This window comes from Sitophilus oryzae, unplaced genomic scaffold, assembly GCF_002938485.1.
Source record: "Sitophilus oryzae breed Bouriz unplaced genomic scaffold, Soryzae_2.0 scaffold_810_pilon_pilon, whole genome shotgun sequence".
NCBI classification, from domain to species: Eukaryota; Metazoa; Arthropoda; class Insecta; order Coleoptera; family Curculionidae; genus Sitophilus; species Sitophilus oryzae.
In genome coordinates this window covers 5,498,708-5,526,626 of record NW_022147429.1, presented here as the reverse complement: position 1 = coordinate 5,526,626, position 27,919 = coordinate 5,498,708, and the positions used below count along the sequence as shown (strand labels likewise).

The window sequence follows — 27,919 nt, the reverse complement described above, 5'->3', positions numbered from 1 at the left end:
ACACAAAACAAACGAACTGTCAACAGAGTAGTCATGTGTCATTTACATTTCAGAAAAGCTGAAGTGAAAAATACACAAGATCTTCGATATCGTGTTTGAAAGACAGAGAAAAAAAATAGACACGATCACGATAATCAATCTAAAATCTGGGAGCTGGGTAAGGATACTATGGTAAAACGTATTTGCTATACACTATATTCTTATTTTATTATTTAGAGATTATATTATTTTAGAGATTATATATATTTATTATTTAGAGATAAGGATAGTTCGATTCGTATCTTCCTGCACTGTCAGTTTTTTTACGTCATCTGGGGACCGAGTTGAAGTTGGCGCTAAAGATTTTAGTTGGATTTTAGACAATGACAGTTATTTTTGCATTTGACATACATTTGACGGACGAGCGCACAGTGCGTTGGAAGATAAATTTAGCGGGACAAAAGCGTTTGGTTAGAAATAAGCCAAAAAATGTGTACTGTAAGAATAAATAGTAGACATTCCAATTGATATAAAAATGCATGAATACTCTTTGTATTTCGATACATTTTTATCAACCAAATTTGGTCGTTTTCTGCTCAGCAAGGCAGAGATCATACGAAAACAAAATATTTACAAGTGCTTATACATTTTATTCCAAAGCCAAATTATGTTGAAGATTGCCAAAGCTATGTACTTTTCTACTGTACGTATATTATTTGTTAAAATCCTTCGTGCCTTTGTTCTGCAGATATAAAACTTTCACTTTTTTTCAAATATCGATATATTGAATGATGTAGATCTTTTGAGTTACCGATAGTTACCAACACAGGTAGTTACAGTCACAGGGAGTTCAAGCTTAACAGGTGAATGCCCAAAAAGTTTCATTTCAATCGGATAGTATAAAAACAAAACAACTCCATCCAAAGGCACTGAGTTTAAAAAATTGTCTTAGATACTTACTATATATGAATTTACAACCGAGTGTTAAAATTAAAATTAAAATATCTATCTTAATTATTATTTTTAAAATAAAATATAATTTTTTAAAATAAAATATAGAGGGTGTCACAAGATTACAAAGTAATTAAAAAATAACTGCTAAAGAGTTTATTGTAAGTATTTCACCTGATATCATAATTTTATGTATTTAGCAATAGTTTACAATACGGTTTTTGTGTGTCATGCACGAATAATATCATAGTTTTATTATCTTGTATTTATTTATTAATAAATTAAGTTGTTGATAAATAAATAAATTTAACCATATAGTTGCTATACAGGGTGCTACAAATTGAGGTACGAGCATTGGTATCTCGGAAACCGTAAGAGATACGAAGATGGTTAAATTGGGGCAAAGTTGCGCTTTAGGATGTTCACCAAGATGCCAACAAAAAAGTTTTAAAATTTCAAGGATTGCTGAGTTTTTTGGAAAAAACGGATTTTTTTGAAAATCACTTTTATTTTTCCTGGCGTTACTTTTAAAAAATCAAAAAACTGTTTGCACATTCTCATGGCTACTTTATTAGGGCTATCTGATAGTATTTTTAGATTTTCAAATTAGCTGATAATTTGTGAGATACAGAGGCCAACTTCATTTTTTTAAATACGGACCTGCATTTTTTATTTGAAGTTTTGAAAGGACTCGATCTCCTGAGTACAATAGTATGCCACACTTGATGCTTTATTTTGTTTAAGGTACCTTAACAATAACAAAACTATTTAATTATTATTTAATATAATTTCAAGTCCCACTCTGTTTTTTAAATTATTTAATCTGATTATATACATCACACCAATATGGATCAGCGCTAATTAACATTGAATCGAGCCAAATGAAAGAGCAATTTAAAAATATAATTTATAACTTTTTTTATTATGATTTTGAAATCTCAGTGTACGATCTAATAATATGCATAATATTAATCGTAGTTATTATAAATAAGTCAACTTCTACAAACTAGTTTCTAAAACTAGTAATGCTCTACACTTTCGAAAGGGTTATCACCGTCCCTAATGCACAAGTTAATGTATTTTTCTTTAAATCTTATTTATAGCTCTTTGAACATCTTCTTCTTATACTTCCGAATGCATTCTGTACTCTTTATTGTAATTTTGAAATGTATTTCATCAAGTAATGCCCAATAATTTTATATTATTTTTAATATTTAATTGCATTTGATTATCCGTATTCAATGTTTTACTCCACGTCATTGGTTAGTTTGAAAGCTTACCAATATTGTAACGATGAATAGATTAAATATTAAAAAAAAACAGAGCCGGACTTGAAATTAGTTTAATTAAATTGTGTTCAAATGTCACAAACAAAAATATTAAGTGTGGCATATCATTGTACTCAGGAGATCGAGTTCTTTCAAAACTTCAAATAAAAAATGCAGGTCCGTATTTAAAAAAATTAAGTTGACCTCTGTATCTCACAAATTATCAGCTAATTTGAAAATCTAAAAATACTATCAGGTAGCCCTAATAAAGTAGCCATGAGAATGTGCAATTAGTTTTTTGATTTTCTAAAAAGTAACGCCAGGAAAAAATAAAATTGATTTAAATAAAAAATCCTTTTTTTTCCAAAAAACTCAGCAATCCTTGAAATTTTTAAAACTTTTTTGATGGTATCTGGGTGAACATCCTAAAGCGCAACTTTGCCCCAATTTAACCATCTTCGTATCTCTTACGATTTCCGAGATACCAATGCTCGTACCTCGAATTTGTAGTACCCTGTATATTAGACCATTTGCTACGTTCTTAGATTTTAAGTCCCAAACCACCCAAACATTGCTCTTGAGATTTTGACCCGCTAGAATAACCATCCGCCGCACTGTGGAGCGCTGGTCCCAGAGAAATGGAAGTGGTTTGGTTTGGTTTGGTTGCGATTTCTATATATTTCTTCTGTTTTTTGAAATCAAACATCAAACCTATATTGGGTATTTATACTTTAGATGGTCTATATTTACTTTGCTATAAATACATCGAAACCTTAAATCATACATGGTGTTCAAAATTCTACGCCAAACTTTCTAAAATATAAAATATTTTTTTTTTAATTTTTTTAAAATAGAACACCGGATATTCTGGATATATTATTTTTTTATTAGACGGAGAATTAAAAAATAAACATTTTTTGTATTTAGAGTATTTCAAAAACTTTTACACCCCCCTCCCACCGTTTTCCTATAATATATAGATACTCCCGGTATTATCTCATATGGCTCTTTCAACGGTAAAATACGAGAGAAAAACTATTGGGCGGCTTTGAAAAAAATTTACTGTAGAAAATGCCATATGAAATATATTATCAGAGATATTATATATAAAACCGCGAATATCTGTATGATCGCTGTCATTTCTTATATTATGTAAAATTATATGGGGAATAATGTCATCGATCGTCATTTCCAAGCCAAATGGACGCCGTTTTTATTTCGATCATACGGTATGTAGTAGGTAATACCACTTAACTTTATTAATAAAAAATCCTAACGATTATAAATGCTTATTTTAATTTAAGGAGGAAAATAATATATTGAAATAATAATTTTTAATATTCCTACAACTTTTCAATGACAATTAAATATATACCTAGTATGACATAGGTATCTAAAGAGGGTAGTAGGAAGGTCATTTGTAATTCTTAATTCTATTATTATTAGTTGAATAGAAAATCACTGCTAATAGGCATATTAAGATAATTTAAAACATATTCAATAGCAGTTTTCAATTTACTGAAATTATATCTTAATTATTGTATACCTATACTTCGTCCTAAAAAATACCGTATGATCGAAAAAACGGCGTCCAGTTCTTGGAAATGGACATCAATGAGGATATTGCGTGCGTACCTCAAAATATCTGTGCAAATTTTCCTGAGACCAATATCGCACTTATGTAGGGTTATGACGACTCAATAAATGAAAACTTAATTCGTCGGTGAAAACTATACGCCGAATAAAGTTTTCATCTAAATTGGCCTTTTCCATTACAGATTCACAAAACGCCATACGCCGAAATTGGTCTTCATGGAAAATTTCCTGAGTTTTGTGCGCTTTATGCGATCGGTATCCATTCTTTTAAGGACTCTTTTAAGCGTGCTAGGTGAAGAATATGTTACCTCAGCAATTTGATTACTTGAAAACGTGGGATTTTGATCCGCGGTAGCACAAATGAACACTTGCTTTAACTCCTGTTCTTCATTAATCAACATCAGGCTTTTTGTGTTTTTGTGGGGACACGCACTCATGTGTTTCAAAATTATTAATAACTCTTGATATAGTAGGTAAAGATGGAATTGGCCTGTTTACAAAAGTTTGTGGAAAAATTGTTTGTATATCCCGATAAGACCTATTTTGGAAATACCATTTTACAATTTGAATTTTCTCACGAACTTCGTAAACATCCATTATTTTACTTAGAAAATAAATTTTACACGAGAGCTGTCGCGAGAATCTATGAATTCGTTTTGGCTATTAAAACACGAATAAATACAAATTCAGAAACATTCTTATCACATATCTATAAATACCTATTTTTATTTTATCGCATTTTTTCGCTTGCTTTTTATCCGGCGGACGGGTATACGCTAATCGTCCGGTTTTGCCAAAGACATTATAAAGATAAACCGAACATCTCATTCATAAATACTCGTTGGTAGTGTATCAAACATTCCAATGTGTCAAACAAGGACAGAAGAGACAGAGAAGTCTAAAATTTCCGACCCCGGCAACTAGGCGCATTTGGATTGTTCTAATGGCCAGTGGCGTATCGTTTTTTTGGAACGAATTTAATTAGTAAAGTAAAAGTAAAGTAATTAGTAAAATTTTTACTCCATATTAATATACTACATTAACACTTTTTCGTTAGATGAGTTTTGTTATAAGGTCTAATATAATAATATAATTAATATCCCACATATACTTATGTTGAAACGTTAGTAGGTAGTTTTCGAACATCGCTCCAACGTCGATATTCAATTTAAACTTTCAGTTACTTCTATATAAACTTTCAGTTACTTTTGAATATTTACAGGGTGACTCAGGCTTCCGAAACAGTTCTATATTAGGTTTGTGGTTGGTTACTTTTCTTTCAATTTTTTTTAGAATATGGAGTCAATGGTAAAGCACATTTTAGACATTTTTGTAATCATAGGTGGCCGGAACATATTTTCAAACTAAAGTTGTAGATTTGCCATTAAATTTCCATTCCAGAAATACCTAGGGTTGCCACCTGTCCTTTTTTGAAAAGGACAATCCTTTTTTGGAATAACTTGTCCTTTTGACTTTTTTTGACTTTAAAACTCATTTTTATTAGAGAGAGAAGAAGAGAACTTAGAACTTCCCGTTTAATCTCTGAGAAAATTACGTACAGCAAACAGAAATATTCTTTTCATCCAAATTTAATTAGAGGTGTTATAAAATTTATAAATAAATTTTTCTTGTTTAGAATAGGCAACATTATTTAGAACTTCCCGTTTAATGTCAAATGATAGTTTAGGTTTTAGTTTTACCTTTTTTGATCTTAAAAAGAACTTTTCAAAATTAATAATTAGTAACGATTTAATTAGTTCGCAATCGATAGCTTCCCGTGAAGTACTGTGTAATACTTGTTTAATCTTGTATTATTAATAACTTCCTATACCTAAAATCAATATTTATTTTAATGAGAAAATTGTGTTTTTTTGAAAATATAAGACAAGATTTGACTTTCGTTCTTCTCGTATTATGATGGCTCTGATACGAGGCAATTACCTTTTAGTCTCTCAATAGAGGGCATTTATCATTAAAAGTATCAAATCTGTGTGCTACAGTATGGGATTTCTGTCGCATAATAATGATTATTACGTTTATTTACAAATCCATTACTTAGGTAGCTTAATCAGACAATCAAATTTTAGTTAAACGTCCCAATCTTCATGAACTGTATTAAGCATATGTATTGCAGTTTAAATCACCCTGTATGTTGACAAAAATATTTTGAAAATGTGTGTTACAATGGCCCCGATCTTATGTAAAGATTGAAATTAAAATCACAAACCAAAAACTATATGAATAAGAAAGTAATAGGTAAAAAGCTTTTTTGGAGGTCTGGGTCACTTTGTATATAGATATGCATAAAAATAGTAGCCTAAGAATTATTTACAGTTCGTCCCATTCTAAAAAAAGGTAAACACACCGTACAAATAACTCTAGGAAGAGGCATTTGTATTGTACGGTGGTAAAAACTTGTCTAAGCAAGACCGAAGGGGCAGATATAAGATATACCTAATAAAGCAATAAAATATCGTATATAATGACCAAAATATGACGCAATTTAAAAAAAATGTCTCTTTCTGGCATATAATAAAGTTTCAAATGCAACGTTTATATTCAAATTTGTTATGATCTACAAGAGTTAGGTAGTAATTGAGACGAATTGTAATTCAATTACCGGCTACTACGTTCTTGTTTTAATAGATCAAAATTCAACAAATATAATTAGAAATTATTTTAATTGTGAGAGGCTCCCTTGTGGGACGCCTATGTACGATTACGGCGGAAACAATACCTACCTGTAAAAAGACAAATTCGGGTAATTTGAGCTTATTTTTCCACACATTTGACACTGTCCTACCATATTGAAAATTCGCAGATTCAAAAGTACGTTAAACAAAAACAAAAACTACTGAAAACCACTGAAAAGTTCACTTCGGACTTGATTCCGACTTCAAACACACCGTAAGCTAAACGTAGTACGCTATAACCGACCAAGGGCCGTCGCGAGGGGTGGTGGGACGGACGGCTCATTTCATTCTGGAAGACTAGCAGCGACGTTGCCAATAGTTCTAGACGTTTCAGCACATTAAACAGTAAACACGTCCTTTAATAGTAACGCATATATCCTCTGGTTAATAACATATTATTACGCATGCTTCTTTAAAAATAAACTATTAATTTAATTAAGAAATTGAGATTTATTGATATCCGGTGAAGGTTTTAAAGTCACCTTTTCTGCGAATCAAACTAAGTAGATAGACGCAAATTTGAGATGTGGCAATGTCGCCTTCTCTATTTCAGTTGGTTTTTACAGTACGTAGTCAACCTCCGATTGTTTGATCGGGTTAAAATGCACAATGTGATATCTGTTCTTACTAAATCTATGGGTTTTGCCTATGTTACTACTACGGTGGTCCGGTCTGTATACGCAAATATATTTTATATTCATGTATTCTATACAAGGTGATAATCTGAAAAGAATCAGTTGGGAATATTTCCACAGAATTACCTAGGGAAGTAACACAAGTGATTTTTTCGTATACGAAATTTTAAGCTTCGATCATTTATATTTATAATCTACCAGAGCTGCAAGCTCATAGAAAACTTAAGTCTTTTTTTGACTTAAATCATTTTAATGACCTAAATCATTAGATTTTAAGTCATATTTCGAAAGCTGGCTTAAGGCTTAAACTTTAAGTCATTTTCAAAATGACTTGTGACTTAAGTCTTTATTCCGAAATAAAAAAAGATTTAAGTCTTTTTGGAAAAGATTTAAGTCTTTAAAAAAGATTTAAATCTTTTTTTAATGATTTATTAAGTCTTTTACAAAAGACAAATCTTTTAGAAGATTTAAGTCTTTTTAAATTAACTATCTAAACTTAAATCTTTTCTAAAAAGACTTAAAACTTTTAGAAGATGTAAGTCTTTTTAGAAGATTTAAGACTTTTAAAATATTTAAGTATTTTAGAAGATTTAAGTCTTTTTAGAAAAGATTTAAGTCAGTAAAAAAGATTTAAATCTTTTTTTAATGACTTAAGTCATTTTACAAAAAAACTTAAATATTTTCAAAGATTTAAGTCTTTTATGAGATCTAAGTTTTTAAAAAATGACTTGACTTGAAAGAAAATGGCTTAAGTCAAAGACTTAAAACTTAAGTTTTTTGAACTTTATATTGAAACTGACTTAAGACTTAAATCATTTCGATTTTAGAATTGACTTAAGACTTAAGTCTTTTTAAAACTGATTTGTTGCAGCTCTGTAATCTACGCCATTTTTAAAGGGCTTCTTGCTACATAAGGAGGTGTTTTCGGGCCCATATTGTAGAATGTTTAGGAGCAGGGTTAATCACTGCAACCTCATCATTCAATTTCAGGGCTTTAACAAAAGCCAGTAGCTGAGACGGCTTCACAGAGGCTCTCCATCTCCGATATCAGCCGTACCAAAAGTTTATGGCATGAACGGTTGTCGTCTCGACGCACTTAATAATAAGAGGTGTTCTGGTGTTACCCCATTTTCCCCACATAATCTGTAGATATTCACCGTTGTTTCTCAGCTTCAATCTACTGAGGTGTTTGTTAAGGAGACAGTGTCCTGTTAGAAACCGTGTGGACAATCCGAAGATTCTTCTTAAATCAAGGAAAATCTTTGATTTTTCTGTCATAAGTTCTGAGAAACTTTTTCGAGTGTCTTAAACCGTTGGAGGATTCCCATTCCAGGTTACGGAGTTCATGGAAAGGAAATCCTCCTCTTTACATTTTCCAGATTCTTGATTTCCGCTTTAAGTTGGTCTTCGCTTCGAAAGCAGAACGGTTCTGGTCCAGTTAGTGGTGTGTTCAGTTCTTTTCTAGCTAGATCGTTTGCTTTTTCATTGCCTCCTATCCCTTGGTGAACGGGCACCCAGAATAGCAGGACGTTATTTTCTTTGCTTAATTTGTTCAGCTTCTCTAGGCATTCTTCGACCAACTTCGAATTGATGATTACTGAATTGATCGCTCTTATTACTGCTTGACTATATACGGATAAGATGGCTATATCCTGTTTTCGATAGTTCCTGTCAAAGATAAATTGTACGCATCTTTCGATAGCATAAATTTCTGCCTGAAGGATGCTGGGGTATGTGCCCATTGGGTTCGGAGTATTTATAATAGATTTCGGGAGAAATAGTCCTATCCGTGCTTTGGTTTTGGAAGCATTACCACGTTATGGTATGCTCAAAATCCTTTTTATTGCTCAATACTACAGAGAGGTATTTCTCAAAGCTGTACATTCTTGGTATGTCATCCACTGGGAGTTTTAGGAGTGGAATTTTCCTTTTGAGGGTGTTCCAAGTTCCAAGTCCCTGACCTGAAAATTCTTCCAGTACTTTTTCCGTCACTGACCATTCTTATCACAATGTGCAGTGGTGTTAAGTCTAGGATGACCTCTATTGCTGCTGTTGGGCATGTTCTCATGGCACCTGTGTTGCAGATGCATGCCAGTCTCTGTACTTTGCACAGGTTTTGCCTTGCTGTACTTTGCTCTAGTTTTGTGTACCAATAAGCAACGGCTCCATAGGTAATCATGGGTCTTATTCACCACACCTATTCGAGAAGGATTTACTGTCCAGGCTAATTCCCAGATATTTGACTTCCTGCGATGGCAGAATTTCCTTTCCATTTAGATGGATTCTTTTCAAAGTTTTTCAGTCTTCGCTTTCTGGCGAATAACACTACAGCGGTTAGGTTGACAGAGTTGATGCTCAGTCCTACAGTCCTTCACCATCTCTCAGTGATACGAAGTCCACGTTGGATAATATCACACAGGGTGCCTTCATGTTTCCCCCAGCGATCATGACTATGTCATCTGCATACTCTATGCAGTGTATTCCCGCTAGAGTTAATTCTTCTAGTAATTCATCCACTACCAAGCTCCGCAGTAGGGAGGAGGTTACTCCACCTTGTGGAGTTTCCTGTTGCTTGCGTTGTTTTAACAACTACAGTTTTGGTTTTGGTACCCATCTCAGCCTCTGCTGTTCGTGTTTAGCAGCAGCTGTAGCGAATTATCGTTCTGTTCACCCCCCATACTCATATACACTTTTTTTCTTATTTCATGTGTACTATCGTATATCATGATAACATTACCACTCTGTATATCGCACGGCCTATATGCTGCAATTTAGTAACAACAATCGCCAAGCAGTCTATATAAGCCAAGCGCTTTCTTTTCCGAAGATTTTAAGAGCGTATGACACGAGTCACGGTCCGGGGGATGCACCTAACTGAAAAATCATTTGTCACGCCAGGCAGAGGTTCAAACACGCCTTCAATTTTAGCAAAACGGAATCATCTAACGACATAGGTGCGCTATTATTTTTTCATTTTCGAAGATGTACAGTTGTCACTGGAAAAGGCACGCGCCGATAGTATAGGCTTCGCTAGAAAATATGGAAGTGTCTTTCATGTTGTCGGTGATTTTTATTTGCATATATTTAACAGTTAGTGTATTGGCTAATGATGATGTTAGATTTGTTCAAGTAAGTGTCTATATTTTATCAAATTAAATTTCACCTATTATGCACTTCATTAAAACACTTTCTTTTTTATTAGTTTTTTGAACCGAAACGGCATTAAAAACTTAATAAACTAGCAAATAGTTTTCTATTCTGTAGTGTTAAGTGTAGTCTTTAACTACAATAGAGATACAAGTGCGTCATTAAAAAGATTAAGGTATTTTCTAACTAATTGAGAAGAGAGCAAAAAAACCTTACTTTGTTTTATTTTGTGAATTCAATGAAATATAGATTCAGCTCAAGTGCAATTCTGATGGTTATAGAGGTATTATACATAAAAGTTCCCAATTTACAAAAATTAACAAGAAAGACCATAACTCGTTCAACGTATCAGAGTTTTTCGTTCAGAGTTCAAGTAGCAAAGTATTGTTGGATAATGGAGAAGACATAATATAAAGTATTGTAGATATATTCATTTCCTTTTTTTAGGAATTTATTTCTATCCTTCTAATGCGTTTATTTTGTTTTATAGTAAAACTTTTATAGGCAACAGAGTTTTTTACGCTATTATTTTCCCTACCATGTCCGTAACCTGCTTCAAATACAAATATATTTTTATTAAATCGAAACAAAAAGCAACTACAAATAAATTTCTGAACCAAATCAAATTAAAAACATTTAATATTTAGTTTATCTAAATAAATGTTATTTAATATGTTCAATATTAATAAATATTAATCAAATAAACCACTTCTTTTTCCGATTTCGATTCTTTTTCAGTGTGGTTCAACAATCTAAGGGCACGGCTAAGGGTTCGACCATTTAAATTTAAAGCATGATTTAAATCGCTTATTTAAAACTTTTTTACTTTAACCGATGATTTAAATCAAAAAAAGAGACATAGAAAGTTAGAAATCCATTTACTATTAAATATAAATATAATTAAAGTACCACAAGGCTAGTCAATAGAATATAATATCTACGTAGAGTTTCAGTCCGTTATGTTCGTTTGTTCACATGTGTATAAGGTTTGTGTATTTTGACACCCGGATTATTAGTATGTAAGTTAATTGTATCTACGTTTAAAGCTTGATTTTCATGTATCCGTTGTCCGACGATACGATGATACGATATAAATTTTATTGGTTGAATTTAAATGCTTCGACTGGTTAACCGTTTCTAACCAATAGAAGCCTTTAAATTCAACCAATAAAATTATTAATATCGTATCATCGTATCGTCGGACAACGGATGCATGAAAATCAAGAGACTTTAAAAAAGACACATACTCTCGAAACGTCAGTCAAATAAATGTTTTAAATTAAATTTTAACAATTTTTGAACTACCCCGACCTCAAGCCAAGAAACCTACCAGAAAAAAAAATATATTTTCTAAGGTGGAAGAAAACTCTAATAAAAAAAAGATATAAATAAAATGATATTAATGATAAAAAAATCTAAATAAAGAACTAAACAACCAACAAAATTTCAGATATTTTTTTTTGAGAAACCCCATCTTATTGCAATTTACTAATATTTCATAAGAAAAAAGGGCTGACAATATACGACATTTCAATTCATGCAAAGAATAATTAATTGTTAATTGAGTAGTTTGAAAAAAAAATTTCAAAATTCTTACTATGATAATATGTGTATTACAAAAATTCAATTTAACTTTTTACACACGGAAAACTTTATATTCTTCAAAGTCCGTTAATATAAATGCAGTGAAAACAAATAATGAGTCATCGATTTAAAGGAAGAATTACAAACCATCACAATAAGTACTCTCATTTTTACGTAAAATTAAGGTTTATGTCCGGTGTTTCGTTAGTTCTTTCCTTCAAGTCGTTACGCTGAATGGATTTAGGTCAGTTCCTATGCTATTCAAATTTCCTTACATCGCCTTTAAAGACTATTATGGATTAGATTCAATACTAGTTAGTTTATACAATAGGTGGGTTATTCAATGTACAGGGTGGGTCAAATTGGACGTTTTTAAAGGGAAACACCCTTTTCTATAGGAGATAGACGAAAACTAACATCGGTGTCTGGAGCTCAATTTTTATCAAAAACATGATGGTGAAAACCGCACACCGATATCTGTTACCGTTTCGGAGTTAGCCCACGGTTACATTGGACGCGGGTCCGTGCGTTTTTTTAAACGTGCGAGCTCTGACGGAATTTACTCGCACGACTATTTTATTTTAGTGGTTACATTAGATGCGCGTTCATGGTGTCCTGTGTGTCGAGTTTGTCAAAACGGACGCCACTACTTTGATGCTGTCTGAGGATTTAATGTTAAAATAACTACTTATGAACAGAAGAAAATGTTAGGTAAATGATCTATATGCAAGAAAAGGGGAAGAAAATGAATATGTAAAATATTGGGTGAATTAAAACAGCAATTGGTCAATTTTTTTGAATATTTTAGAATGTTTCCAGCAACATTAATATATCTAAAATAAAAATAAATTGGTATTCAAAAATATTCAATTTTTTTGGGAATGTATTTGGCCCAGAGATATAAAGTTTCGAACGCTCGGAACCGTGCACGTATTAAAAAAACAAACCAGTTTGTTTTCATCCGACCAACGGAAATCGACGTACGTGCACGGATGCGCAAACTCCGATTCTATGTAACCGCCTGCGTAGATACCATTTGTTTGTTTTTTGCTGCGTGCACGCCCGAGCACGTACGACCAAAAAAATGCACGGACACGCATCCAATGTAACCACGGGCTTACGGGGTGTTTTTCAAACATGTGCATTTTTAACAAATCGCTGTAACTTTTTTACTATGGAAAATTTTGTATTTTATGAAAACATTTCCAAAGCACCTTTTTACGTAGAAATTTAATGGTTTAAGTATAATTTTTTTAAAACTAATAATTTAAGAATTATCAATAGAAAATTTGATTTTCAATATGGGACACCCTGTATATTTTTAAATCACTGAAAAAAATTTAAAACTACCTTTCCAAAAATATAGCATACTTGATATTTTGCTCGATTCCTCTTCGAGATAAGAGTTTTTAAAAATTCGCCCACTTTGAATAAGTAGGCTTTGAACGGCGCGGCGCCGGCTGCAAAGCAAAAAAATTCTAGCTATGAGCAGCAATTAAAACGAAAATGCTATTTGCAATGAGAAATGCAGAATTTTATAACTATTTAAATTATATTTAACATCAACACATTTAAACCAAATAACAATAAAAATTAATAGGAAACTAAGACATGAGATTTTCCTACAGATGTTTGACAGACGGGACCGTTTTTGAACATTTCTCGCAGAATTCATTAACTCAGTGGGGATGAAAGATACCCTCGCATAACCACTAAGTACTTCTAATTCTTGTCTAGATTATACGGGCAATTTAAAAATAAGAACCTTTATTCGTCCATAAAGATAAAAATTAGCTAGCTTTAACCGGCTTACACTGCTTTTACAGGAATAAATTATCGTTTCTTTTTATCGCTTGCCCCCATCTACCCCTTTTAAAACCAGATCAACGCCCCCGCTCTCCCAAACTTGAAAAAAGTAAAATTAACGCAATATCACAAAAAACACGTATTGCATGTTGGGTCTTGCAGATCTAGCGCTAGTCATGGTCTCTTTCTTTATTTACGTATTGTTTAATATACGGGGAAGGACCAAAAACTTGAAATAATCTAAAAAACAATAATTTTTCCTACTTTTTGCGTATTTGGAAAAATTAAAATACTTTCTTCTTAAGTAAATTACATATCTATTCTTTAGCAAAGATCAAAAGTAATAGAGAAAAAATTGCTGATGTATTTTAGTTATTTTGCGTCAAATAACAATGAAACTAATTTCAGTATATTCTAGTGTGTCATATTAAAATGTTTTATCTGTCGTTGCTTCATGGTGTTAAACACAAGTCCTAGAAATGCTCTGTTGACTTTAGAGGATACAGAGTATATCGAGTTAAATATTTTTTAAATGTGTTACCGTTATTCCTTAATGTTTTCTTTTAAATATCATTATCAAAAAAATTACATTATCAAAAATATTTTTTCAAAGCCATAATTTTTAAAACAAATTAAAGCATACATGCATGCTGATTGGTGGAATGTTATATTTATTTATTTTAAAGGCGTATAAAAAAGGGCAGACAAAAAGATCATGGCTAAATCAGCAACAGACAGTTATCAAAAGCGCGATATTACTCTCTACAGGGTGAATCTGCGCTAGAAAATAAATAAAATAAATTAGAAGTAATTTTAATTTATTTCTAAATTAGAAATAAATTAAAATAAAAATAAATAAATATGACATTAAACCAATCGGCATGCATGTATGCCATTTTTTTTTTAAATTATGGCCTGCGGAAAAAAATGTCATGCCTCTTTAGTGTTGTCTGCCGGCATTTTAGCAACGAGAAAAATGTCTGCCAACAATTTCTCACGTTTCTTAATAATAAATAAAAACTATTTGGTAATTATAACTCATGTACCTAATAGTATTTTTAGTGTCAAAATTTCACCCTTTCAATTGGCCGCCCCCAATTTAAGCCCCGGGATCGCGCTGGCAGACATGACTATTTCATAACGGCAACACAAAAGGATACTTCACAAGAAAAATTAGCCATGTAACGATGATAAGGTTTTTTATGTAGCCAGCTCTTAGACTAAGACTTTTTACATAAGCACACTTATTTTAAATGACTCTGTGAGCAATATTAGCGAGATAAGACATTTTTTGATACGGTTCAAAGTCTTTATATACTTTTCAGTGAAAGTCTACCCCGTTGGCAAAGCCTAAACTGCGAAATAAAAAATAGGAAAACTGTTGGTTTAACTTTAAAAAAAGTATGTCCAACTAGATTGTCGTCAAGAGTCGAAAGCATACTATCGATAAAAACTAATTTTTTGTCCGTCGTCAAGTGTCTATCGAATTTAACATTAATACTGAAACTGATAGAGATGAGGCCAAGATGTTAGAAGATAAAATAGAAAATTTCGAATTTATTTTCTTACTAAATTTCCAATGTACAATATTGGAATATACTAACTTGCTTTCAAAATGCTTACAAAAAAATGATATTTGCCATAGGACTGGCCACAGATCTAATATCAGGAGTTTTTGTTAAAATAGAAAATCTTAGGGACAATTTTGAAACTGTGTATGAGCTATCAATTTCAATTGCAAAATCTTGGAATATTGAACCTCTGTTAAAAAACAAAACCTTTTCGAGTCAAACCTTTTTTTGATGAAATAGCAGCTGATGAGCCCATTGAAAATTCTAAAAGTCGGTAAAGTCACAATTTTTTATAATAATATAACTGAGTTTACAATCAGGTATGACGCAATTCAAAATTTGAAATTTAAAACCACAAATATTGTTAAAATCCCAGGAATCTGATATCTTAGCTAATGCCAAAGTATTAGTAGACAAATATCCTAACGACCTAACACAAAATCTAGCATCGGAGCTAATTCAAGCAAAAAATTTACTTGATGAAAAAATCAAAAATTTTCACAGTATCATAGAGTTTTCTGATTTTATTTTTGAAAAAACCCAATTACTGATTAGCAGTATACCTGAGATTTGCACTGTATTCCAGTTGTTTCTGGTTCTCCCTGTAACATCCGCTGAACCAGAAAGAAATTCTTCTAAGCTGAAAATAAAAAGTTTTGCGAGGTCTACATGTCCCAAAATCGCCTAAGCTCACTGGCCATAATATCAGTTGAGAATGATCGAGCATAGAGGTAGATTTGGACAGACTCGTAAACAAGTTCCTTTTGTTAAGGTCGAGGAAAAAGGAATAGACTTTCTAAAACTTGTGTTTTATTTATTAGTAGTTAAATGTTAAGTTGTTTTTTCTTCTTATAAAACTTTGATTAATTAGAAGCATAAATGTTTGTTTTCTAGTTTAAGTATTTTAAGAGTACTATAATAATAAATAAATAAATATTGAAACAATTATCAAAATATAAAAAAATATCACATTATGGCTCTTGTTAAAAAATATGTTTCAAGCAGATATCACAATAAATGATGTATTTGAAGGAATTTTTGAGTTACTTAGGAGGCCCCTAAAAAAGTTCGCGGGTGGGCCCCGCGAGAATTTGCCACGCTACTGTTTCCTAGATACCCTATAGAAACAACCAAAATGGTCCACCCTGTACATTTACCGATTAAAATTTAATTCTTTTTTAGGGTACCAACTCAAATTTAGATGAAGCGTTACAATTTCTCAGAGAATATGACAGCGAAGCTTCAAATATATGTTTTCGAGTTAGCTCAGCTCAGTGGGCTTATTCTACAAATATGACTGATTTTAATAAGCGAAGGATGATTGAGGAACAAACATTAAAGGTAGAATTAGACATACAAAGTCTCTCCAACGACTCAGAGGGAAGATTTCGGCAGACGACAATCAAAAAATGACAGACGCAAGTCTCAGTGTCATGGATCCTCTCGTTGGACAGACTATACTTGTAAATATCCACATTCATACCATTAACAATAATTTTCAGTTTCATCAAAAGGTATTTACATTAAATATTAAATAGATATACAGTCTGTCCAACGAACCAGGAAACATTTCGACACACAACACTGAAAAAATGACAGAAAATACTATTTACATGTGGATTAAAACGACACAACTGTCATGTAACCTCTCGTTGGGCGGACTATATATCGTCAGTGAAATGTGTTAATCTGCTAAACTCCATTTTTGACTTTAATTAAATAATAAGTTTAATTAATACATAATTTTTACGCTAAGTGTAAAACGACTTATTGAGTTTTATTATTCCCCAACAAATATTATTATTTCTTTATCTTTATCATATTAATGCATGAATACTGTGTTACCTCTAAGAACTAACAACTATAAGTATAATCAAAAACTAGTAACACAAAATAAGTTTATTTATATCAATACTCCGACATTACAATTCTCAATAATAGGTTAATAATCCGACCGTCAACCAGGGTTGCCAACTCTCGAAGTTTCTTGTTCACGCGAGCGGTTTATGGTTACTCAACACATTGCCACAAATACGATACTTGCTACATGTGTGCATATTTTTTGTACCGTTTCTTTTCTCTCTTGTAAAATTAGGAATAATGAAGTTTAGCAGTTTAACACATTTCACCGACGATATATTTAATACTTTTCTGCTGTTTTATATGACTTTTTTGATATTTTTATTAAACAGGAAAAATTTGGTAAAATTACATGGCGAAAAGCAGTGGAATTTGATTGGACCAGACTTCCCGATCCTATTGCTCGAAGACAAATCAAAATGTTAGTGATGAATAGCAAAGCTACACTCTCGGATGATAAATATAACGAAGTAACTACCAATATATCTATACAGGGTGATTTAAAACAAATGGGTAGTTTGTTATATAAACGTTAGGTAAAAATAAGCTATTACAGACAAAGCAGTCGCCAGGTCGATAGATTGTTGTAGTAATCATTATAAATAATGGTCGATATAAATAATTAAGCGTTTGTAATTGGAGCTGTAATTTCTGTATTATTAATCCGGTAAATGATAGAGATAAACAATTGTGATTGATGAAAAAAATTGTGAAACTTAAATGAACTTAAACTAAAACGATTAATGTTAACAACATTCTGAGAATTCGAATAATGAATTGAATAATGACAAATGACATCTGTCTAAAAAAGACAGCGATTAGAGTGACAATTTGGTTAATATTATTTTAAAAACAAACATTAATTTAAAAATAAATCACCAACATGAATAATGAATAAAACATTTAAACAAAAAACAAACCACAGACCACACAAAACAAAATATAGGTTAGTAGATATAAACAAGGGTAGCAGTTGGTAGTAGTCAGAGATATAGATTTAGTAATATTTTGGTTTAATGGCTACAGCTATACGGCCGGGTAATAGAATTATCGTTTATTAATAAACATTAAAAAAACATTATAGTTATAAAGCTATAGATTAGTATAGGGTTTTATATTAACAATACTATCCAAATTTAATCTTCTCCAAGGCGAGGCGCTGCGTAGGTTTATCTATAATTTAGTCAACAAGAATTATAGGGGTAGTTTTTATCAACTAAAAAAATATGCAGAAGGTGTGCTTTCCATAGTAGCAAGAGTCAAAACACAGGCTTTTGGGTGGTTTATAGGCGGCGCGAATTTGATCTTAACCGCTTCGTCCATGTGATACCGTGTGTTTTGTAACACCACAGTGTAACACTGAAGTCCCTTTTCAGGAGCAGGGCGGCACCGCGCCGCACAGTGATGCAGAAGTTCCCAAAAGCGGCAGAAAATCAAAATATCAAAAGTATTTTTTTTTTAATTATAATTTCACTCGTATAGTTCCTAATAGACCATATTTTCAGAATCATGAAGATTTTTGAATGAAAACGGGCCCATTATTAATCCCTGATAAGAAATGTTCGAACTTATAAAATTATTAGCTGAAGCTAAAATATTTTGATAAAATTTTGATTAAATAAAATTAGTGCGTTTAACGTTGGTGATAAATTAGTTAAAAATTTTGTAAAGTAAAAAGTATTCTGAGAAAGTACAATGTTTTCAACTGTTTTTCCTCATGGTAATTCTAGTTTTAACTTCCCTGGTACCATAAAAAAAATCAATAAAGACCTTGTTGTAATTAAGAACTACTTAATCTAAAATCACATTTTATGTAAGCTTTTACAAATTGCTCCCAATTGCTCCAAAAAAATATGACGTAGGTTACAAGTATTAGCCTTTTTTCTTCATAACTACGAAGTTTCATGACCAACATTAGCCCACAAATACCCTTTAGGTTGTCTAACTCTCCCGAAAACCATGGTTTAGTTTCCCAAAATAAATTACGTATGACAGTATATTACTGGGTGTTTCTTAGGTGCTGTAAAATATTGTTGTTGGTTATTTTTAATTAGTTTTAGAAAGGAAACTGTAATATATTTTCTCTTATTCAATTTAATTTTCGATATACAAAGTATCCAAATTTAAAAATACTTTTTAATGTGTAATTTTAACTAGCTTTTCCCTGTTAAGCCAAGTTTTTATTCGTTTTGTGCTTATATGACATTAAATTTAATATTATTAGAAATCTCATTAATTTTGAATAATTATTGTTAATATAAACTAAAAAAAAAGACGTGTCAATGTCAATATTCATTCAACAACTTTTATCAAGAATGTCATGCACCTTCTAGATACTAATTTTCTCGGATATAGTAAGAGATCACCAAGACTTCTCCTGTCAAGTAAAATAGAACAGCATCCTGAGGCTCCAAAACTTATTATAGATAAAATTATTCTATTTTTTTATCCATGTGCTAAATCCATCTTAAATATATTATCCATCTTATCTAGAAGCTTTAGGATAATTTTCAGTTTCTTTTTCTTGCGTATTAAATTCTTGTAACTAAGTTCTAATTATCATCTAAGTATAATATTTTTACCACAGGTAATTACAGATATTTCTAAATTATAGAACATTTAAAAATATAACTAAAATTAAATGGTTGTAAGTGAACAAATGCTTACATCTAATGCGAAAAGAGCGCTCAGTCTTTTAGATGTTTTGGTGTTACCCTTAATCAAGGGTGTTACTTTCATTAATATCTAACTACATAAAATATACAGATGTATTTACTTTCTTTTTTTTTCTCATGGAAATGAATATCAATATCTTGAATTTAAGTAATACTTATTGGTAACTAGTTCTGAAAAAAGGATTAATTACAGTAAAAACGAAATGCTAATTCTATTGTAAGGGGCCGAAAATAAAACCCTGTATATTTATTAATGTGTTTACACAAACTTTTTTTGATTTTTTAAACTTTACAAAGAATAGAGTATTAAATTAATATGCTATTGAAGACAAAATAATATAATTAAATTTTTTACACCCATTTTTTATTTTTTACAGCCAATTTAAGTACATACTGTATACATAAATTCTGAATCAATTTCAAAAATCAATTTTCTGAATTCCAAACACACACATCACTTATACACTTAGAACACCACATTTAACAAAAATAATTTTAAAAAATGTAGCAGTAAGTTGCGAAATTAATTTTTGCCACTTTTCGCGTTTTCGGCATCACTGTGCGCCGCCCTAAAGCCGTCGCGTGTTTTGGCTCTAATACTATGGTAAAATTTCAATATTCTATCGCTTTGGGCATCTTTTTACTGGAATATCTCCCTAATGGTTGACTTTTGACCCAACGTTCATAACAAACTGATCTTTACTGTTACCAAGAAGCCGTCCCTTAAGTTGTTCGCATTTGTTTTGATACACCCTGTATATCAATGAAATATCAATGTATCAAAAATATAATTTTAGATATATCATTTGATCTCTGAAATGAAAGACTTATATTCTCACGCGAGAATATGCCCTTACTCCTCTAATCCGTACAAAAATGAGTCAATATATTGCGATTTAGATGTAGAAGATGCCAAAAGAATCATTGCGAAGTCTCGAGATACTCGGGAGTTGTTGCATGTGTGGAGGGAATGGCATGATAGAACGGGACCTAATATGAAAAACAAATTTATGCGATATGTAGAGCTAGCTAATCAAGCAGCTAGATTCAATGGTAAAAAATACATAGAATATTTTTATTAGCTATGAATAATAATATACCTACTAAAAATTCCATCAATTAGAAAAATGTTGTGTTGCTTTTCATGAAAACCAAATCATTTCTAATATTATTCAAAGGTTTTCAGGATGCTAGTGAAGAAATGCAATTTGTGTACGAAACCCCCGATTTCGAGGACAACTTAGCACAAACAATTCAACAGATTTTGCCTCTATACAAAGAACTGTTCGCTTACGTTAGAACAAAGTTGTATGATAAATATGGCCCTGAAGTTGTTAGAGCCGAAGGTCCCTTACCTGCCCACATCTTAGGTGATTTATGGGCTCAAGATTTCAGCAACATACATGATTTGGTTACTCCTTTCCCAGAATTTGGTAATATCGATGCAACGGCAGAGATGTTAAGGCAGGGATTCACACCTTTGAGGTAAAACATTGTAAACATAGTATTTTTAAATGATTTATAAGTTTCTCGGTAGACTTGGTAGAACACCATGTAAGAATAGTACGTATTCTGTTTCAGAATATTTCAAATGGCAGAAGAATTTTATACATCTTTAGGATTAAAACCCATGCCTCCAGAATTTTGGAGATACTCTATGATCGAAAAACCAACTGCTAGAAGAGTACAATGTACCGCAAGCGCTTGGGATTTTTGCAATAAAATAGATTACAGGTTAGTTAATGCGAGATGATTAATTCAATACTGTGACAGTAGTGGAGATTAACGGTTAAAATAGTGTCTTAAAGTCAAATTTTATCTTAAAGCCAATTTTACCTTATATTAAGATCAGATCTTATCTTATATTAAGGACAAATATTTTCTTAAAGTCAAATCTAATTACATCACAAGGTCAAATCTCAACTTATTAAGTTATTACATAAATGTCATATGCTCGGTCATATCAGAGGTCATATGTTATCACCGCATGACGCGTCGCAACCGCAACCATGGTACAAGGAAAAGAAGGTATTATCGATAGCATACAAAAATGTTTTGAACGATTCAATAAGAAAAAAAATGTGTAAATCAATAGGCTCGTTGGTTTCCAATTAAACTCATATGAGAATATCTTGTCTTTCCGAATACCATCGTTTAAACCAGACCTTATTCCAGTCCAACATTTCTTCTCCTATTGATTGAATCCATATTTTAAAAACAGCACTACACACTGCTCGTACTCAACTATTACCGCGACTACCGCTAGATTAATTTATTCCGCTGTGAGTACCACAACGACGAATCTTTAGCTTTGCGTGTACCAAATAACCGATCTGTCCATCAACCAGATCCACCGCACACAAAGACCGCACATTGTTCTGTATTTTTTGGGGTCGCACCACTCTGGCACTTTGTGCCATTGTATCGGTTTTTTAATCGCGGTGCGATCCCTTTAGACACACATTTATTAATACTAATATTATTCTGTAAAACTTAATGGGGTCTAATAAAGAAATTTGAATTTGAATTTGAATTTATTAACAGTGGGACAGGACTCCACTGAGGCACAGAATATCTAGCTACGCAACAGAAGCCTCGTTACTAGTGTTGGGAAAATTCGAATTAAATAATACGACTAATTCGATAGTAAATTAAAACTAACTAATTCGAATTATCTTTTTCGATATATCGAGATAAAAATTAGTAGTATTTTATATTATATCTGTGGTTAACCGAATTACAAATGAACATAAAACATAACCTCCTATGGACGAATACGAATATTAGTAATTAGTATAGTACTATTAGTAGTATTCTTTCGTTCTGAACGAACTGAAAATTTTCACTTAAACTGATTTATAAAGGGAATCGACAAAGAAAGGAACGATCCGATATAGAAAAATCCAGAAATCATTGTTATTTCCTATACCACGTAGGAATAAATCAGCTTAAGTGAAAATTTTCATTTCGTTGAGAACGAAAGAATACCTACTACTATTATTTGGTTCATTTCCATCTCACCCAAATTTCACCGAACACCTGCCGAACACTAAAATTAATTTTCTTCTTTTATCTAAATAATTATTGATTGCAACTGATAAAATAAAAAGAAATACGAAAAAATACGATACTCGGCACTTTTAAATTTAAAACTTTAAATTATGGTTTAATTTATTAAACGGCTTCGGCACAGTTAATAGAATACATTGAATAAAGAATATTTTTTTTATTTTTTATTCAGTGATAGAATATAGGTATGGCAATGGTTCATAATTTGTTTAAAATAGCCCCTAGACGAGCACTAGCTGGGACGAATTTATTTTTAGGTTAAATTTATAATACTACTAAATAATTCGAATTATTAATTCGATTGTGAAATATGAATCATTACTAATTATTCGATGGTGAAAATAATTCGATTATTCCCATCACTACTCGTTACACGCATAAAATTGTAGGTATCAAAAGGAGACAGGCTTTTAAAGCCTGTCTCCAAATCAGATATTTTGATGCGGTAGTTTCGCTACTACATAATAGAGGGCGATAAATTTTAAAGAAAACAGTTTTCTACAAACGAAATTTAAAAGAATTTTGTGCAGTGTTGCCATTGTGTAATTCATATTGTAATACTTCCTGATAAAGCCTACCTTCAAATTTAAACATATTAAAATAGATCAGAGCTATTTTTTCAAACGTTAAGTATTTAGAGAGAGCATATAAAGCAGTACCTTCTATAGTACCATATTATGACACCACTTTCTGACATTCGATTAGGCTCATATTTGATATATACTTGCTTAATTTTGATGACATTGCAATATTATGATACCATGAACCATAACAAGTGGTACCATAATATAGTACCATATTATGTACATGGCGTTCGAATAAACTTGGTATACTACGTATCTTTGGTGACATTGTAATTTTATGATACCATGGAGCATATAAAGTGGTACCTTCTATAGTACCATATTATATTACCACTTCCTGATGTTCGATTGGGCTCATAACTTGCGTATTTTTGATGACATTGCAATATTATAGTACCATGAAGTTTATCAAGTGGTACCCTAATATAGTACCATACTATATATGAACACGGCGTTCGATTGGGCTTAAATTTGGTATACTACGTATATTCAGTGATATTGTGTGGTATCATAATGTGGTACGATAGAAGGTACCACTTTATATGCATCATAGTACCATCATATTACAATGTCACCGAAGTTACGTAGTATACCAAGTTTAAGCCCAATCGAATGCCATGTACGTAATATGGTACTATATTATGGTACCACTTGATATGGTTCATGGTATCATAATTTTGCAATGTCATCAAAAATGCGAAATTATATATCAAATATGAGCTCAATCGATCGTCAGGAAGTGGTATCATAATATGGTACTATAGAAGGTACCACTTTACATGCATCATAGTACCATATTACAATGTCACTGAATATACGTAGTATACCAAATTTAAGCCCAATCGAACGCCGTGTACATATATAGTATGGACCTATATTAGGGTACCACTTGATAAACTTCATGGTACTATAATATTGCAATGTCATCAAAAATACGCAAGTTATGAGCCCAATCGAACATCAGGAAGTGGTAATATAATATGGTACTATAGAAGGTACCACTTTATATGCTCCATGGTATCATAAAATTACAATGTCACCAAAGATACGTAGTATACCAAGTTTATTCGAACGCCATGTACATAATATGGTACTATATTATGGTACCACTTGTTATGGTTCATGGTATCAAAATATAGCAATGTCATCAAAATTAAGCAAGTATATATCAAATATGAGCCTAATCGAATGTCAGAAAGTGGTACCATAATACAGTACCATATTACGTACATGGCGCGGCGTTCGATTGGGCTTAAACTTGGTATACTACGTATCGTCAGTGACAGCTCGTATTTGATATATACTTGCGTATGTTTTATGACATTGCAATACTATGGTACCATGAAGCATATCAATAAGAGGTACGATAATGTAGTACCATATTACGATACCATTTCCTGGCGTTCGATTGGGCTTAAACTTGGTATACTACGGATCTTCAGTGACATTGCAATATTATGGTACCTTGAAGCATATCGAATGGTAGCATAATATAGTACAATATTATCATTTCCTGGATTTCGATTGGGCCCAAATTTGGTATACTTGCGTTTCTATTATAAAGATTTGTTTAATTAATAAATTTAATTTATTTTACGAATTTTAATTTATTGTACGATGTCGTGACAGCAACTTTTATGCCGAGTATGATATTATACTACTATATATTACTAACGTTCCAGCATTAATAAATATCACTATCAATCGCCCTGTACATATATTATTAATTTTAAAGGTATTTTCTTAGTTAACATTATAAGGCAGTGTATATTAAAAATGTATATGTTTTGTAATAATATACTTAAAACTATTTTAAAAGCTAAACGAATAATTAATATAAGTGTATCTGACAAGAAAAGAAGAATAGAAAGAAACTATTATACACAAGAAAAAGAATGGGATGCGAATTAAAGTCTATTTGAATCTGGCAACTGTGCATATTTAGCCGAGCTTCACGGCCGTCGACGAGCCGTCGATCTATCGTCGATTGAAAACCGAAAATTCAATATTTCCAATTATATTCTGATTATGATATTGTCGCGCCATCTAGTATTTTATTTGTGCAATTTTAGCTCTTTCATTTCGAGTATTTTTCTGTTGCGTAGCTAGATATTCTGTGACTGAGGCCTCGAGGGCCTATTGTGAACTTAGTACTACAAAACTCTTTAAACAAAAAAGATTGTTAAAGTTCACCCTCAAGACCCAACCTTTTAACATGGGCTGTTATGTCTGAGGGTGATATGTCTCCTAGGTCTGACAGGTCTAGCTCGGTTTTGCTTAACACTTGAAACCTGGTCCTATTCCCAGCGGGACAGGCACACATAACGTGCTTCACAGTTTCGTCATCTTCCATAAAGAGTCGGCATTCGGCGTCTTCCACCAGTTCCATCCTCTGTAGGTGTGATCTCAACCGGCAGTGGTCCGTGTATACTACAATGAGCGTACGCGCTCCATATCTACCGGCCTTTAAGAGTTCTCCTGTTCTGCATTTGGATGGCCCCTATAGGATTTTCTTGGAAATCCACCGCACATAATGAATGTATCAATAGACTCCTATAATAGATTAGTTTTTGATAAGCATTAGCAATGAGATAAAGTTTGATATTAAGATAAGTTTCAACCTTTGTCCTCACCGTCCATCACCTGACGTAAGAGGAAACATACCATGTTGTGTAAAAACAATTTCAGAATTAAGCAATGTACGGAAGTAAACATGAAAAACCTTATCGACACACACCATGAAATGGCACATATCGAGTATTATTTATACTATTCGGACCAGCCTTTTCTATATAGGGATGGCTCTAATCCTGGTATAACGATAGTATAATAAAATAGGTAACCCTAATAAATCTACAATTTTTTTCAGGTTTTCATGAAGCTGTAGCTAATGCTATAATATTGTCTGTGTTCAATCCTACCCACTTCTACAGAATGGGTTTATCCAACAATAAAACTGAAGGCTACGAACACAATATCAATTTCTTGATGCTTATGGCCTTAAGAAAAGTAGCTTATGCTCCATTTGCATATATTGTCGACCAGGTAATGAAAACAATTTTTTGTTGACTTATTAGGAATCTGAAGAAAGGCATAGAACTTTAGTTATGCTGTTTTTGAAAGTGATGACATAAGTAGCTGGGCCACCAAAGGCAGTGGCGGCGCGTTGTTCAATGCTATGAGAGTATTATAACAATTTTTTCGGCCGCATAACTGTTTAGTTTCTACCCTGTGTTTCTATCTTAGATTAAGCCAAGAAGTTTTTTAGAATTTACAATTATACAACTACTAGGAGATTGCAATTTTCATTTTAAGCCGCTACTTGTTAGAACCGACAACAGCGGAAAGTTGCTTGAACCAAATAACAGTTGCTAATTAGCATCATACTCTAAACTATTCCAGTATACTTTTCAGAGATAACTTATTTCTATAATAGCTGCTCAAAATAGAGATACAGTAAATAAAACTTACATTTGTTTCGTTATTATGTTTGAAATGCTACTGATCATCTTAATCAATTCCAGTGGAGGTATCAAATCTTTCGACAAGGAGTTATGAAGATGAACTCTGACTGGTGGAGCTTACGTCTAAGATTCCAAGGAGTGGTACCCCCAATACCAAGAACAGAAAGTCACTTTGATGCCGCTGCAAAAAGACACATACCTGCCGATATCTCCTACGTTAAATATTACGTAGCTTTGTTACTAGAGTTCCAAATCCACGAAGCTATGTGCAGCGCTGCAGGCCATACGGGGCCTTTACACACCTGCGATGTCTACCGATCTAGAGAAGCTGGAAGAGTCTTAAGGTTAGTAGTTAAATATAGTAGTAGATGCTTTTTCAATTAATTATTACCAAATGTCTTTTATTTCAGTGACGTACTCAGAGTTGGCAAAGCGAGTCACTGGCAGAATGTCATTAAAATGCTAACAAGAGGAAAATCAGAAAAGCTATCAGCTGAACCTATGTTGAATTATTTCGAACCTCTACTTCTTTGGTTAAGAGAAGCAAATAAAAAAGAACCAATTATAGGCTGGATGACAAACAAAAATGATGTCGCTTTGTATCAGTCGTTAGTGTATGCAGCAAATGCAAACATATTGTTACCAAGTACCTTTAGCATAGTTTCAACTGTGATTTTTTATAGTTTATTGTAAATAAATTAGTATACGCATAGAAAAACTATTATAGTAAAAAAAAATAATTGAAATATTTTTTATTCGCAAAAAAACTTGTATCTTAAGGCTACGCATCGACGTGCGGACGTGCAATTTTCAGTCGGCCGACTATTTAGTTGCAAAAGTGAAAACAAGACATTCTTATTTAGAGAGTTATTGAAGCAAACGAGGGAGGCCTACGTCCAGCAGTGGACTTTAGTGGCTGGTAGATGATGATGATTTCGGGCGCTGAAAACCAGCGTCTACAGGTCATCTTAATAGGACACAATGAATACTGGTTGTCGGCCAGTTTAAAAGCAACTTGATACTGCATACCAACAAAA

The 27,919-nt window shown here is 32.3% G+C and overlaps 1 protein-coding gene across 4 annotated transcripts; it reads left to right on the top strand.

Annotated features, from left to right (window-relative positions):
- Positions 1-25: 25 nt before the first annotated feature.
- LOC115889039 (angiotensin-converting enzyme-like) lies at positions 26-27,619 on the top strand. Of its 4 annotated transcripts, none has more exons than XM_030908950.1 (10): positions 26-171; positions 16,413-16,571; positions 17,423-17,560; positions 20,563-20,818; positions 20,944-21,250; positions 21,347-21,499; positions 26,107-26,231; positions 26,288-26,463; positions 26,943-27,226; positions 27,293-27,619. In XM_030908950.1, the coding sequence occupies exons 1-10, from the start codon at positions 169-171 to the stop codon at positions 27,573-27,575; spliced, it is 1,884 nt and encodes a 627-aa protein (XP_030764810.1). In that variant the 5' UTR covers positions 26-168; the 3' UTR covers positions 27,576-27,619. The 4 variants fall into 4 exon arrangements, with proteins under 4 accessions (XP_030764810.1, XP_030764813.1, XP_030764811.1 ...); XM_030908953.1 differs by having other exon boundaries at positions 57-157; XM_030908951.1 differs by having other exon boundaries at positions 61-157; positions 16,413-16,744.
- The last annotated feature ends 300 nt before the right edge of the window (positions 27,620-27,919 follow it).

Bases quoted from the DNA above. Each gene is read 5' to 3' on its own strand.
- LOC115889039 (XM_030908950.1), top strand. The intron at 26,232-26,287 runs GTATAACGATAG...AATTTTTTTCAG, and splicing joins TAGGGATGGCTCTAATCCTG to GTTTTCATGAAGCTGTAGCT. The intron at 26,464-26,942 runs GTAATGAAAACA...AATCAATTCCAG, and splicing joins TTGCATATATTGTCGACCAG to TGGAGGTATCAAATCTTTCG.